This window comes from Macrobrachium nipponense, chromosome 7, assembly GCF_015104395.2.
Source record: "Macrobrachium nipponense isolate FS-2020 chromosome 7, ASM1510439v2, whole genome shotgun sequence".
Lineage (NCBI taxonomy): Eukaryota > Metazoa > Arthropoda > Malacostraca > Decapoda > Palaemonidae > Macrobrachium > Macrobrachium nipponense.
The window spans coordinates 108039867-108056297 of NC_061109.1; the positions used below are offsets into that span (position 1 = coordinate 108039867).

The 16431-nt window shown below is 34.6% G+C and overlaps 1 protein-coding gene across 1 annotated transcript in view; it reads right to left on the reverse strand.

Moving 5' to 3' along the window:
* Nucleotides 1-16431, reverse strand: part of LOC135217509 (lachesin-like) — a 473181-nt gene that overhangs the window by 22283 nt on the left and 434467 nt on the right. The window contains exons 3-4 of the mRNA XM_064253464.1: nucleotides 2923-3130; nucleotides 706-867 (exon numbers count right to left, since the gene is read on the reverse strand). Of these exons, the coding sequence (XP_064109534.1) occupies nucleotides 706-867; nucleotides 2923-3130 (370 nt within the window). The remainder of the gene's footprint in view (nucleotides 1-705; nucleotides 868-2922; nucleotides 3131-16431) is intronic.

Below are 16431 nucleotides of genomic sequence, written 5' to 3' on the forward strand. Positions count from 1 at the left end.
TGCCCCTCTGTGTGTGTTTGTGTTTGTGTGTGTGTGTGTGTGTGTGAATAAACCTCTAACTCTTTATTTATCTAGTATAAAGTGCATGGGATAGTTGTTCTAATGAATATGGCAATTAAAATTATTCCCCCAGTCATTATCATTATATTAATAATAAGGTGCCCTCATTATCAAGGGAATGACAAATGCAATATCTCCTCAGTTATCAACACTGGAAAATAGATCACATGGACAGGATGACGGTCAGCTGTTCAAGTCAAGGAAAATTATTTATTTCACTTAACACTAAGAACCACTATATAAAGGTGCTCCAGTTTACACCGAAATTATTTCCGCCAAAAGCAGTGTTGGCATAAGGCCAGCTTAATCAACATCAGCAGTAACAACACCAACCGTCACTTACAATATCAGAGCCAAGTACTACACATCATCAAGGCAATTTAAGCATGATAAAGTCGAATTAGGAAAAGTTTGTGATGTGGGCTTGAAGATTATATTTGCTTCCAGAAAATCTGTTAAATTAGGTCCATAACAAGCAAACTTCATACATATAATGTCATAAAATTTATGCTGCGACGTACACCAACGAAATATTACGTTTTCCCAAAAAATTTCAAAGCACTCAGGGTCTCATGATCCATACTACATACACGAGATGCATACGTATGCTTCAACTGTGGAGTATCTTACTGGAGTGTCTCTCACCTGGACTCCTGGTGTTAGTCACAATCATGGCACCATCTTCCCTCTTCCACATGATGCGAGGTTCAGGAGATCCCTCCGCTGAGCACTTCAGACTCACGTCCGCCTTCTCCCGAACCTGGATCTCGCTCTTACTACTGTCCTCGTCGACGATGTTTGGTGGAACTGTTCGAAGAATGTAAAAAACACACTTAGTTGCTACTTCTGCCTGTTAACATAATGTACAGTTATGATTGCAGTTTGTGTATGTGTGTTAAAACGTGAGCTTCGAACACATGTTCTTGAGACGTGAAGATGACTAGATAACTGGGTAAACATGGACGTTACCATGACTCAGAAGGTAAACTCATGCAGACTCCTTGTTAATTAAGGAAACATTACTTCGAGTATATTCATCAAAAGTTTTGACTAACAGGATAATGACGGGAATGATTGCACGTTACATTTTATGTGGATCATATCCAGTTGTCTTATTTTTTAATAGAATGATGAATGAAACAAATAATACTGATTATTATTAAGATATGAAAATATCTTAATAATAATACAAAATGTTGCGGAAAACTCCTTTACTGCCTAAAACTTTGAGGCAACGCATTTTCCTTTCATATTAATAATAACAGTATAGATACAATATTGTTCACAATTTTATTAAGATCCCACTGAATTCACTGCCTGCACATAAGCTAGATACCTCGAAAATTGAGTACTTGTATTACGAGCAATTCGTTCAAATCACTTTATTTTCTTTTGTGTCTAAAGCAAAGTTGCATTCCAATCAAAATATGCCACCATTCTGATTTATAGTGTCTAACATTAAAATTCCGTATATTCACCACATCATACACTTTTTGAAGAATATATTCAATAATTAGGGTCTTACTCAAGTTAATAATAATAAATAATATAAATTTATTTCAATTAGGTAAGTGAAATGTGAGGGTTGAATCCCGTAGAGTTAGTCAGTTATAATGAATGTCAAAAACAATATTATCTTAAATATTCTTCCGTGACGTTTCGCCTAGCTATTCCAGGCATCGACTCAGGCGGAGGGTAGTTGAGGGACTGTGGTTAGTGTGGAGGAGTCCTTCTGTTTTTAAATCAGGGAGTCAGCGGGGGTTCTTCCAGCCGCTGGATTTTGGTTGGCTGGGTGCACAGAGATGGTTTTCTATTGACTGTTAGGTACTGGCTTCAGGCCAGTCTCTAGACTAGATATCTGCTCTGTTGCAACCTGGTCGACCTTCAGGGTTGTGTGACGTCACGGCAGACCGCATTTTGATAGGTCAATTGCTGTGTGGAGTCATGGGGTTGAATGATGCCGCCGCAGGCCGAATTTTTATTGCCCGACGGCTGTGTGGCATCATTGCTTGTATTACTCCAGGTTTCTATTTCAGTATTATCTTTGCTGATGGTGTTGTCTTGCAATGGGGTGGAATTTCGCTGCATGATGGTATTGTTTGAGTTCATGGTGTTTTTTCTCACATTAGTTGGTAGCAGGAAGGCCTCTTGTGTAGTATTCATCAAGGTTTCTGCCCTTGAATAATGGGAGCTTCAAGCAAGCCCAGGCGACGTGGATTAGGAGCCCTCCCAATTATTCGTGTATTCTGAATAACACTGTCACGGAAGAGCTGATTTGAGGCTGGTTAGTGCGTGGTTCTTGATGGCACCCTCCTGGACATGCAGGAGACCCTCTTCGAGAGATGCATGGTGGTCATACCGACATAAGCATACCGACATGGGCATTCGAAGCGGTAGACCAGGTCATCTGTTTGAGGGGGTCTCGTACTGGCAGGGAGGGGTTGTTTCTCATAATAAGGTCTCGAGTCCGGTTATTCTTGTAATGTATTACAAGTTCGATACTCTTGCCCTCTTCAGCCGGGGTGAAGTTCTAAATGATGATTTTCTTCATGGACTCCACACCTGCCACAGTCCCTCGACCCCCCTTCGCCTGAGAGGACGCCTGGAAGAGCTAGGCGAAACGTCACGGCAGAATGATTAAGATATTCAATATTTGTTTTACATACACTATAATTGAACAATAATACTTTCCTAATCCTTCAATTGTACTTGCGATACCCACATCAATGCCTTTAATACTTCATTATTATTCGCATTTTAATCATAATTATAATATATATATTATTATTTTATCACCATTATTATTTCGTAAAAAATTCTAAAGATCTGCAGATGAACGCAACAGCGGGGATTAACACTCACCTACGACCTGAAGGAGGCCAACTTGGGAAGTGGCAGGATCCGTGTTGATCTGACACATGTAATACCCACCATCTTCTTCCGTCACACCAGTGATGTGCAGCGTCCACGTCTTGTGCGAATCATGGGTGACGCTATAGCGAGAGATGCGCGAGATCATGCGAGTGTGGACAGCCACGATCATCTGCCGCTTCAGGTGGATCCAGCCCACCTGTGGAACAAGAGAGGTCTGTGCTAATGTTTTGGTTAATCTTTGTGTCTGATAATACAGTGTTATTTATTCGTTTTCACTATGAGTTTAACAACTCTATTTTCTAATCCCTATTGATATAGTTACGAGTAGAGTAGATGGAAGAAACGCCACTCAAAAGTTACGGCCTAAAGATGCAGATTCTCAGTTATTGCAATTTAATAGTGGAGAGATCTTAATTATCAGATCAGCAAAAGGCTTCTATTTTGAAGAAATATATGCTTTAAACAAACCATTGGCCAGGACGGTTTCTCTAAAATAAAGTTGTTTTCGAAATCTTAAGCAACCTTAATATAATATAATTCTTTTGATAATGTATAATCAGCATAGCTCCTCACATGTAAAATGAACCCACATAGCCAATACGGTACACAAAATTTACATGTTCACTGGGACTTGACAGTAAGCCTTGGTGGTCACATCATTACAACTAAAAAGTCTGTAATATTACAGAAACCTAAGTGCCTTCTTCCAATATTTCGCTGAAAAGCAAGACTGAAGGGCTGAAATAAGAGCAATTCATACACTGGACTGAAATTATCAACAGTGCGGCGAAGTTTCGTGGACTCTTTTTATATTGTACAAAGTCAATCCCAATACATACCGGCGTAATCATGTACATATTCACATATTTAACAAATACTGATGCAGAGAGAGAGAGAGAGAGAGAGAGAGAGAGAGAGAGAGAGGGAGGGGAGGGGAGGAGAGATAGAGAGAGAGAGAGAGAGGGGGGGGGGGGGGGCGCGTGTCACTTATGAATTGTGTCATTCCAGTAAACTGAGGATTACTTGGTCAAAGCCCTACCGTTTGGATGGTAAACAATTTGACGGAGCAATGCACACTAACGTCTATCGTTTCTTTGTCTATTTTTGTCTTCTCTCCTCCCACCCTAGCTGAGACCCACAACAGTCAACCAACAAATAGGTATGGAATTCGAGATTCAATCACAAGGCGTGCAGTTCTGAACCAGACACGACCACCGAGCTACAAGACCAGAGGGGGGGAAAAGAGCTTCCCCGCCAACAAAGCAGTCTGTACGTGATCTTTTATCCACAAAATTGTCACCTTTTCTTATACTCACAGAACACATCTCTAGAATAAAAGATTCAGCAACTGTAAAGAAATTCCACGAATTCGCCCGTACTTCTGGAGCTTCTTAAGATCTCCATGTAAGTGTTTAGTAATGACGGAAGGAAATTCTACAGAGAAGCATGTAAAATGTATAGTATCAAACCAAGCGGTAAAGTTAACTAGAGATATTCTGGGAAGGTGAACGTTTACTGTCACTTCCATTTTGAACGAAATGTTTTTAGATTAGATATTGCATATTAAATGGAAGAAAAAGGGTGTTAAAACCTCTGCTTCTAGCTCTGTCTACTTTGGTATAATAAATACACATTGTAAATCGTCAATCTCTGTAACGTAAATAAATTTGTATAATAATTTATTTTTAAAGTAATTTAATCAAAATTAATATCGAAAAGCTTCATTGTAAATGATAATATAAGCTAAAATCTTTAAACACACTAAGCATTTTCCCATTTTAGTTTTTATCTTTGTGGAAACCTTCGTAAGAAGCTTCCATTTCCGTTCTCGGAATAAAGAAAGCGGGGCAAGAGAGAAGGGGAAGCAAAAAGGGGACAACGAAATTTTATCTCCCTTGAACATAGGAACACAAAAGTTTTGTTGGAACTTTTGTTCATCTCACTAAGACGATATAAAGATAGACGAAAGTCTGGCAGAAAGTTTGCCGTGAAGTCTTCAATGTCTGCTGAAAAAATGGCACACGAAAAAAAGATGGAGGCTAGAATGTCCGTTCAAATAGTCAAACAATAGCGATACTGTCACTATTTGTTGTTTGCTGATGTAAAATGTGAAAAACACGTATGTATGAATGCATGTATAAATATATATATATATATATATATATATATATATATATATATATAATGTGTGTGTGCGCGCGCGAACGCATGTGTGTGGAACCCGAAGGGCATGCTAAACTTGTAGCACTTGCTTTCCTATGACGTTCTTTCTTTTTCGTTGCTAAAAATTGTCTCATTCATATTTCTCAGATGTCAGTGAACACCTTTTAGGAGCTTCCAGTTTTCTCTTGCAAATCTCTTCTATCTTTTATTTCTGTTTGCTTATGTTTTTTTTTCTTTATTGGAACGCTGTTGTAAAGGCAGGGTTCTTTTTTTCCTTTAACAAAATGAGTTTTATGTTACCTATGTTAGGAGCAATACAATACGCAATACAAAGAAATAAATGACAGAACCGTTTCATAACTGTAAATAGGTGCTATTTGTCTGACAAGCGGTCATTTGTTTCTGCATCATTCTCCTTGTTCTTGACTCATTTTTATACAGGTCCAGTGAAATAGGCGACCAATTGACATATTTCCTCTCTCCCCAAACACACATACATATATATATGTATACACACACACACACACACACACACATATATATATATATATATATATATATATATATATATATATATATATATATATATATATATGTATATATATGTATATACTACCATGATTCTTATCCACCGAGCTCACCATTTCACATCTAGCTATGATGCTTGTCATAAGGAAATAAGTTTTACTTTTACATATATGTATATATATATATATATATATATATATATATATATAATATATATATATATATATATATATATATATATATATACATATATATATCGTGTGTGTGTGTGTGTGTGTGTTTAGGGAGAGAGGAAATATATCAATTGGTCGCCTATAACACTGGACCTGTATAAAAATGAGTCAAGAACAAAGAGAATGATACAGAAGCAAATAACCTCTTATTCGATAAATAGCACCCATTTACAGTTATGAAACGGTTCTATCAATTCTGTTTCTTTGTATTGCGTATTGTATTGCTCCTAAACATGGGTAACATGGAACTCATTTTAGTAAAAGAAAAAAATTCTGCCTTTACAGCAGCGTTCCAATGAAAAAATAAAAATGACATAAGCAAACAGAAATAATAGATAGAAGAGATTTGTAAGAGAAAACTGGAAGCTCCTAAAACGTGTTCACTGACTTCTAAGAAATATGAATGAGACAATTTTTAGCAACGGAAAAGAAAGAACGAAAGCATTTAACCTTATACCTGATAAAGAATTAGGTCACCTTGAGGTGGAGAATAAAATCGCCATCGAGCAAAAATCCATTTTGGAAATAAATAACTCTCGAAGTCAGATGTCACGTGATAAGCCGCCTTCCCGTCGGCCGTGTGAATACCAAACAAAGATGGAAGCGGAAGAAAACAGACGAACATGGCAACCGTTTTGGGACCAAATCTCAAAATCAAGATTGTCAACAAGGTACTTTGTTAAAGCAAGAGTCCTATTTTCACGAAAATGAATAAAATAGTTGAATGTCTAAAAAGCAAAGTTTATACAAATGAAGCCCAGACACCGTCACGATGTTATTTATGAAGCACGTAAACATAAAATGAATATCTTGCAACATTCTTCAACTAAAAGTGTTGAAAAACCAATGCAAAATATTAATTTGAAAAAGGATACATTACTTTACGCAACCGTGAATAAAATTAATTGTAATTCACACTCATTTCGATATTATATATATATATTATATATATATATATATATATATATATATATATATATATATATATATATATATATATATATATTATGAACGATCGTGTTTGTCTTAAGTGAGGTAATGGAGAATGCAATGGTAGCGAGTGACTTATTAACTTGAAGGGAGTTAGTGGCATTAATGGCAGAACTCGCTGGTAATCCATCAGTTTTCGAGGATGTGGAGTATCTGTAATACTAGTAAAAGGAGACATGACAAATAAAAGAAAAAATGATTTTTCCGCCCAAGATTGGGATGCAACGTGCGCTGAACTAAGCCAAATGCTCGTCCTGCAAAGTCACATGCGTTAGCTACTGTATTCTAATTTAGCATATATAGGTTTCTATGCAAGAAAATATACAAATTAACTAGAACACATATAGGCATTATGACGTACTTACACGGATGCGTAAAAATACCTACCCAAAGCGCAAATACACATACAAATTTGGTCTTTTTTCACTTGGTCAATTATCCTTCACAGCTGGTTTGCAAATTGTATGATCGCAAGAGACCTAACTTGAGAGCATTACTAAATCTTACAAAAACGTATGATACCTTCAGATGATACCGTACATCGTATCATGTCAGAGAAACATAAGTAATGAAAAGATAGATGCTGTGGACAAAGACAGTGATGACCGAGACATAAGGACATATTTAAGCAGAATGTCAGCAAAAAGCAGTATGAAAGTGCAGATATTGAGGACAGAGATGAATGCGATTTTGAGGATTTTCCATTATGCTCAAGCTCTGCTGAGGACTCCATCACTGTTAAAGATAAGAGTCCTGTTGTAAAAATTTATCTCACGCCGTCGATCGTTTTGAAAATCACGGCACCGTCAAAACTACAAATCACCTAAGTAGCTTGCTACAGAACATCGGTTCGGAGCTGAAAAAGGGCGCACGCCGTGGAAAAATACTATGTTAGCCCACCTCAAATTGTAGAAGAGGATCTGCCAGCCAAGGAGGGTCATGCTATTGAAACTGTGGCAAATTCTAAATCTCATGTATCCAATCACTGATTAAAAATATATAGGAAATATATATATATTAGGTTGCTCTTTGGACAGTACTTTTATTTGGTTAAATTAGATTTTCTGCTTAGGTCTATACGTATATGGCTATAAAAGACAATGCCGTTAAAACTATTGCTTTTGAAAAATGAATGTAAAAATAAAACTTTTTTCCTTATGACAAGCATCATAGTTAGATGTTAAATGGTGAGCTCGGTGGATAAGAATTATGGTAGTATCCTCTAATATTTTTCATAACAAACGCTTGGAAAATTAACGCTGATACATGTAAAGACTGATACATGTAAAGATATGTAGGTATATACATATACATATATAAACATATATGTATATACATACATATATATATATATATATATATATATATATATATATATATATATATATATATGAATGGTTTCTTTCGATTAATAAACCATGAAAAAGTAAACTTCTAATGGTGCAATGTGTTCTTCATTAAAGAAAGAAAAAGAAAAAAAGAAAAAAAACAAGTATGAATGTTAACAAGTATAAATACTATATCTTTAGCAATGCACTATAGTTTGACGTAAAATGCAAGTCATGATAATATATCTTACATTTCTCATATCAAGCGCTTAAGAAATTCAGGCTGAATCCTGCAAAGGTGGGCCTTCTGCTAGACATACTATACCTGGTTCACTTAAGGTAAATTCTTGGATGAACCGTATACCTACGAGACGTTTGTTTAGTGGCCTATGATTGGCTGGTACCGGGAGGTAGGCAGCTCTCCGCCAATCAGCGCCCGCCAAACAAACGTCTCATAGGCATAGGGATTACCCAAGAATCTACCTTAAGTGAACCAGTTATAGATATATCTATTTCTGAGTTTTTCTCTACAAATAAATCAAGAAAAGTAAGCTGTTTGACTCTTTCCATTTGCAAATTTAGTTTTTAATATTGAGTATTAAGGTAGTCGATGAATGATGCAATATATTTTTTTTTTCAAATATCTGGAAAATATCATATACGTAATGTTTTTAAAGGGGTTAAATTCCTTGGGCGTGTTCGACAACCATGTCTGTCTGTATGGCAGTAAAACTAACAGGCAGGATTTCCAATAGGTAGTCCCTCAATTTCTTTTAAGTATATATTATTAAAGATGAAATAGTTGGTTTGTGTTACTAAGCTTGCATATACGTATGTGCATATTCCTTTCCATTAGAAATGGTGTATACTGATGTTCGATATGCTGGTTGCTAACTCCTCCCACCGCAGGTGACGTCACAACGAAGGGGAGCTCTGTAATTGGCTGGAAATGGGCTGGTGCACTACCAGTATACATCTCGGGAATATGCCTCCCGGTACAGGCTTAGCGGACCCAACGCAGGGAAGAACAATTATGAATGCTACAGATCACACGAGACTCAAGTGATCACTTGAAATGCATATCTTTGTTTACATATAATTTAATTCTTTCATAATCAAAATTCTGTATTTTAAGATCCAAAAATAAGATTTAGCTGAATTCGATTGGAAAGATTAGTATGCATTAATCACGTTTTCGTTTGAAAATGTAATAAGAATGGGTTGAAAACTCTTCAGTTACGTTGTACTTGATGTTTTACGACTCTTAATACCTCATCTGTAATGTTATCAACCATAAAAAATTGCGGTGGCTTAAAAACGTTTCACCCTATGTTAATACTAGAATAAACAAAAGTGAGAAGAGGGGGTATGTCTCAAGTGGCTTCAATTTTCATTCTTTAGTAGGACGTACTTTGCTCAGGGTGCATGCAGCCATCCATCTCCCTTGGAATACAAAATCTCATCTCTTGTAAATCAAGTTTGTTCAAAGAAAAACGTTCTTGGCTTTTGGAGCTTTTTTCTTCAAGAAGAAAATTTGAATCCTTACATATAATAATAATAATAACTACAATAATAATAATAATAATAATAATAATAATAATAATAATAATAATAATAATAATATAATAATAATCCTATCACTTGCACCAGAGGTAATGAGCAATAGGAACTGTAGTAAAAGGCTTTTACCCAATGCTGGAAACAGCAATAAGTACCTGAATTATTAAACGCATAATTAACAAAAAAGAGAAATAGTTAGGTTTCAAAGCTAAAGTTTTCTTTCAGATCGAATAAACAATAAACTTCCAAGGAAACACTAACTGTGGCCAGTTACCATGTTAAGCTAAAATCAAAAGGCTGACCCCATAAAAACAAAATATCGAACACATTACTTTTAAACAGTAAATAACTCACCAATTAGCAGGTTGCGTTCATCTAATATAAATAGATGAATTCACAGAGAAATATTAAGGCAAACCCGGAAATACTTAAAATAAATTCCTTCTCCTTATTGGAAAGACACTATCATAGTTATGTGTGTGTGTGTGTGTGTGTGTGTGTGTGTGAGAGAGAGAGAGAGAGAGAGAGAGAGAGAGAGGAGAGAGAGAGAGCACTTCAAAATATACATGACATATGGCGGAGACATCGTGAGCCGTTGGCTATTTAAAGACACAGGAAAGTTTTAATGGGATCTTGCTGAACGCTCTTTATTTGCATTAAATTGGATATCACAAAATGTGAAGCTGACTTCACTCACAAATCAGACTAAATAGGACTGATGTTTAACCCTAAATATTGATTTGTAAAGTATTTATTTATGGATTTTGAATTTTCTTTAATGGTCCCATTCTCGCCATAAAAGGTCGAAAACTATCAATTACTTTGAGAGTGTGAGAGCTCTTTACAAATATTTTTCAACGTTGAAATCAAAAGAGAATATCATAAAAGTAAGTTATATTTTGCCACCAGTAACCAGCAAACACTAAATAAGTATGAAAAACTACTAAGCAGAATTAGCCAGTACAGACAACTCAAGGACAACAATCCAGAACAGCACAGATACATAAATTGATGAACACAGGCTGTGACCATCTAAAATACAAGGCACAACAAATCTATCTATCTGTTAGACTATTTCAAACACTGGCCAATCCTCTTTTCAATGCTTTATCCATTACCATAACACGTAAGACAAGCATTGTATCAGGCAAGCTCTAGCGCTACGCCCTGTAGTACTTACAGACCAAAATAACTGAGGTCTACAGGAAGGTAAATCTGGGTGAAGGCCACTGTAGGCAACACTGGCTGAAGCACCAGATACTTTCTATAATTCCATCTAATAGTGCCTTCGAGAGAAAGGGAGATGAACAGGATTCAAGTGCAAGTAAAATTCCAAATCTTTGTAATCCTGAGGTGTATGCTATTCAACATGAGTGATCATTATGTACAGGAAGGCAGAACCAAGTTCTTTGTTCAGTATTGTGTGCATAAGCGTCTGGATAGTGGCCGGTTAATTAGCTATTTAATTTATTATTTCTTAACAAACTTGAGTTGGATCATTTAACTTACAGAATTAAAACATTAGTAAAATTCCGTCTGTTACAAATGCACCGTGGGGAACATCCGAAAGTCGGTTTTCACTAAAAGACTGGGCGAGCTTTGATGAATGTAAGGACAGAAACGACTCATAATGAATATATTACGCTGAATTAATTTAGCCCGATGCACGTAGGCTATTTCAGCGCGACACTTAACCTGGTTTAAAAAGCATCTCAAAAATTATACGAATTGCAATATAGCCAGCAAAACCAGAGTCACCTGAATAGTTTTATTAATTTCAAAATGAATCAAATAAGCTTAGATGAATTGGTCATAGCTGCAGTTTAACTCGTCTTGTTATGCAACACATTCATGCAGAAACGCATTTAGCTGGTGAAGAGAAAAATCCTTTTTCGGGAGATAGACCACTGGGAGTGAAAACGGGAACAATGAAAATACGATCCCACATTCATCCTGCATCAAATTCAATGTAACTCTACCTACAATGAATAAGTTCGAGTTGCTCTACACGTACTTAAGTTTCATGCTCGATTCACAATGTGGACAGTTTTAATTTTCCTATTGATAACACTGACTTCCCCAGTGATATAGAAAATGAATTCATAATGGTACCCATGGCATATTTTCTGTTTGCTTATAGCCTCTGCCAATGTTGGTTATCTTCTTTTATTCAGTTTGCTTGTTAGTCTGTTATCAGGATTGCGATAAATATGATCTGTAAAATTTTATCAAAAGGTGGGCCGCGTGACAGGCAACAAGTGATTATATTCTGGAAGTTAAACATGTACCTGGGAGCGGGAGGGAGAGAAGCTCAAAGTACTCGGACTTGTATAAAATGTACCTGGCATAAGAAGACGAAACAATTCGCGCCATTACCGTAGATATTTTCAATGGTATGGCACTGTTTGTTGGTTGTGAATTTCAAGCATGAAGATCCATCTGTAGTAAATACAAAGACAAAACCACTAAAAACCAGGAAGGAACAAATATAAGAACACGTATTCCATGTTCAGCCGAAAAGCCGATTGGCGGAGACTAAAGCCAAAATGTTACGCGTCTCACACAGAAGTGAAAATGTCATGTCTATCCTCATTTATGATTAAAAACTATTCTCTCTAAACACAAGATGTATGACTCAGGGAACAAAGAAAGCAATAAGAAAAAATGCAATTTACGTTTGCAGAAGAGAAAAAAAAAATATAGTGACTTCTCACGAAAAATATGCGAACAAATGAATCCGGATTGTGTACGGTATTTTCAAGATTAAACTGCAACTTGAAGAACTTTCTTTTAAAGAATTATGAATGACCGGCACGATGAAAAGGGAATTCGTAAGAAGAATAAAGTTATGGACTAGAACAATCATGTCCTTTTGGTTTGGTTAAGCTTTACGGTATATATATATATATATATATATATATATATATATATATATATATATATATATATATACCGTAAAGCTTAACCAAACCAAAAGGACATGATTGTTCTAGTCCATAACTTTATTCTTCTTACGAATTCAAGTTACTGGGAGATAATATTTTTCCATCCAGTGGAGTGGGGTTTTGAAATTAACCAAAGTCGATCTTTTCATAATAAATAGAGGTCTCCTTGTGATGAACATAAAAACTTTACATGTTATTGTGTTCGTATGATTACATAGAGTGAAGTCCAGTCAGTCAATAAACCGTGTGTGTGCATATTTTAAATTTACAAAAATGCTTTTCTTTATATATATATATATATATATATATATATATATATATATATATATATATATATATATATATACATACATACATACATATACACACACACACACACACATATATATATACATGTGAAATATATATATATATATATATATATATATAATATATATATTATATATATATATATATATATATATATATAAGCATACAGCAGGGTCCACAAAACACATCAAATAGGCCAAAGTTTATTCACATGATACGTTTCGCACATGTTCTATGTGCATCTTCAGCCTGTAAAAATAACATAAGAATTGTTAAAATTTACAAAAACAATATATTAAAAATAAAGTTCAGAGAGAGGAAAAAATTATTACTTATAGAAATTAATATAACTTAAAAAGTTTACAGTAAAAAAGACCCAGTTCTCACCAAACCACTAAAAGGAGGAGAGGAGAAGAACGAATGACCAAGATTTCACACCAACCTACGACTTCAGTTATGCTAGATAAAGAGGAGAAGCGGAAACGTTAGAGTTCAAAGAAGAAACAAGCCGTTTGATGTATAAGGACTCAAGGGTTGTTAGGTAATCACTATGGCTTGTACCACCAATAATGGAGAAATGCTTTTTATTAACTTCGATTTTACATATAGAAGCATGGTTTTTTATATTGGAAAATTCAGGTTTACTCAGTTTCTGGCCCGTTCTAAAACTGTATCCCATATGGCTACAATATCTCACCTGCAGCAACCTGCGGCCATATGGGATACAGTTTTAGAACGGGCCAGAAACTGAGTAAACCTGAATTTTCCAATTTAAAAAACCATGCTTCTATATGTAAAATCGAAGTTAATAAAAAGCATTTCTCCTTTATTGGTGGTACAAGCCACAGTGATTACCTAACAACCCTTGAGTCTTTATACATTAAACGGCTTGTTTCTTCTTTGAACTCTAACGTTTCCGCTTCTCCTCTTTATCTCGCATAACTGAAGTCGTAGGCTGGTGTGAAATCTTGGTCATTCGTTCTTCTTCTCCTTTGAGTGGTTTGGTGAGAACTGGGTCTTTTTTACTGTAATCCTTTCAAGTTATATTAATTTTTATAAGTAATAATTTTTTTTTCTCTCTTAACTTTATTTTTAATATATTTTTTGTAAATTTGAAAAAATTTTATGTTATTTTTACAGACTGAAGATGCACATAGAACATGTGCGAAACGTATCATGTGAATAAACTTTGGCCTATTTGATGTGTTTTGTGGACCCTGCTGTATGCTTTTATATATCTTCACCTGGAATCCGTATATATATATATATATATATTATATATTATATATATATATATATATATAGTATATATGTGTGTGTGTATGTATGTATGTAATGTATGTAGTATGTATGTATATATATATATATTTATATATATATATATATAGAATATATATATATATATATATACATATATATAAAGAAAAGCATTTTGTAAATTTAAAATATGCACACATACAGTTTATTGACTGACTGGACCTTCACTCTATGTAATCATACGATCACAATAACATGTAAAGTTTTTATTTTCATCACATATTTATTATGAAAAGATCGACTTTGGTTAATTTCAAAACCCCACTGCACTGGATGGAAAAATATTCTCTCCCAGTAACTCGAGTTATTCCAGTCCTGGAAGTCTAAGACGAAAGGCTTTCTGAAGTCCAAAAAAAACATAGCGATCGACCAGCAAATGCAATACAATCCAAGGCAGTCAAGCAGCATATCAAAATCACTGTTATTGACCAGCTAATTGAAAACCAAGTGGTTAGTCTACAGCTTCGTAAATTCATTGAAAGATCTGTGATTAAGTAGATATAAAAATTATGGCTACACGTGGCGAATCAAAGTAAAATAGGGTGGAATCCAATTCTTAGTAATATGAATTACAAATACGATCCTATATAGTATATATATATATATATATATATATATATATATAATATATATATATATATATATATATATTGTAGGAAGCCCACAAAAATTCGGAAAAAAAATTGAAAGTTTTTTATTTAAGCTTTCGGAGAGTACATTCTCTCCCTCTTTCAGAAAGAGAAATAAAAGTTACATAAACTGAAACAACGGTCAAGGTAAAAGAAACAACATACAAGCATATGGTTGTATCAGAATAACTGCCCTACGGTGGTTTGCCAATCTTGTTTAACAACTTAGCTACACTAACTACATGCTTTGTCATAATTGCATTACAGAAAAGGTCCAGTTTAAAATTACTCTTATATATATTCATAGCGTCAACATTTTGGATTAAAATAGATTCTAAAAGTTTTCTTTTTTCAGTGTTTATTAACAACCCTTTATGTTTTTCATTTTGTCTAGGTTAACCATATGATTTTTACTTTGTCTATGTTTGAAACGGGGCGTTTGTTTTTTCATCACCTTTCCTTAATGAGTCACGATGTTGTCTTTTTCTTCTGTCAAAATCAATCGTTTCACCTATATAAGTTTTATTACACTCTTGACAGGGAGGGAATTTCGTAAATGCATCCTTGTGTTTTGTCTACATTTTTTAACATTATTTGTTAAGTACTTTTTAACAGTGTTTGTATTCTTATATACTGGGACAATGTTGCAAAATTTCAAATATTCGTTTAAAAGTCCAGGGTTTGCTTTGGTTTGTGGTAAGACTAAAACACTATTATTATTACCTAGGAAGCTCCTTTTCTCCCTTGCTACATAATATATTCTACGTGCCTTAAAATGCGCCCTTTGAATAAAATTTGTATTGTAACCAAGTACAGTGAAAACATTTTTGATATGATTGATTTCAGTATCTAAAAATTCAACATCACAAAGTTTATACGCTCTCAAGAATATATTAGAAATAACACCTATTTTGACATCGTCTGAATGGAAAGAAAAAGCATGGATATATGACTCTGCATTTTAAGGCACGTAGAATATATTATGTAGCAAGGGAGAAAAGGAGCTTCCTAGGTAATAATAATAGTGTTTTAGTCTTACCACAAACCAAAGCCAAACAAACCCTGGACTTTTAAACGAATATTTAAAATTTTGCAACATTGTCCCAGTATATAAGAATACAAACACTGTTAAAAAGTACTTAACAAATAATGTTAAAAATGTAGACAAAACACAAGGATGCATTTACGAAATTCCCTGTCAAGAGTGTAATAAAACTTATATAGGTGAAACGATTGATTTTGACAGAAGAAAAAGACAACATCGTGACTCATTAAGGAAAGGTGATGAAAACAACGCCCTGTTTCAACATAGACAAAAGTAAAAAATCATATGGTTAACCTAGACAAAAATGAAAACATAAAGGTTGTTAATAAAACACTGAAAAAAGAAAACTTTTAGAATCTATTTTAATCCAAAATGTTGACGCTATGAATATATATAAGAGTAATTTTAAACTGGACCTTTTCTGTAATGCAATTATGACAAAGCATGTAG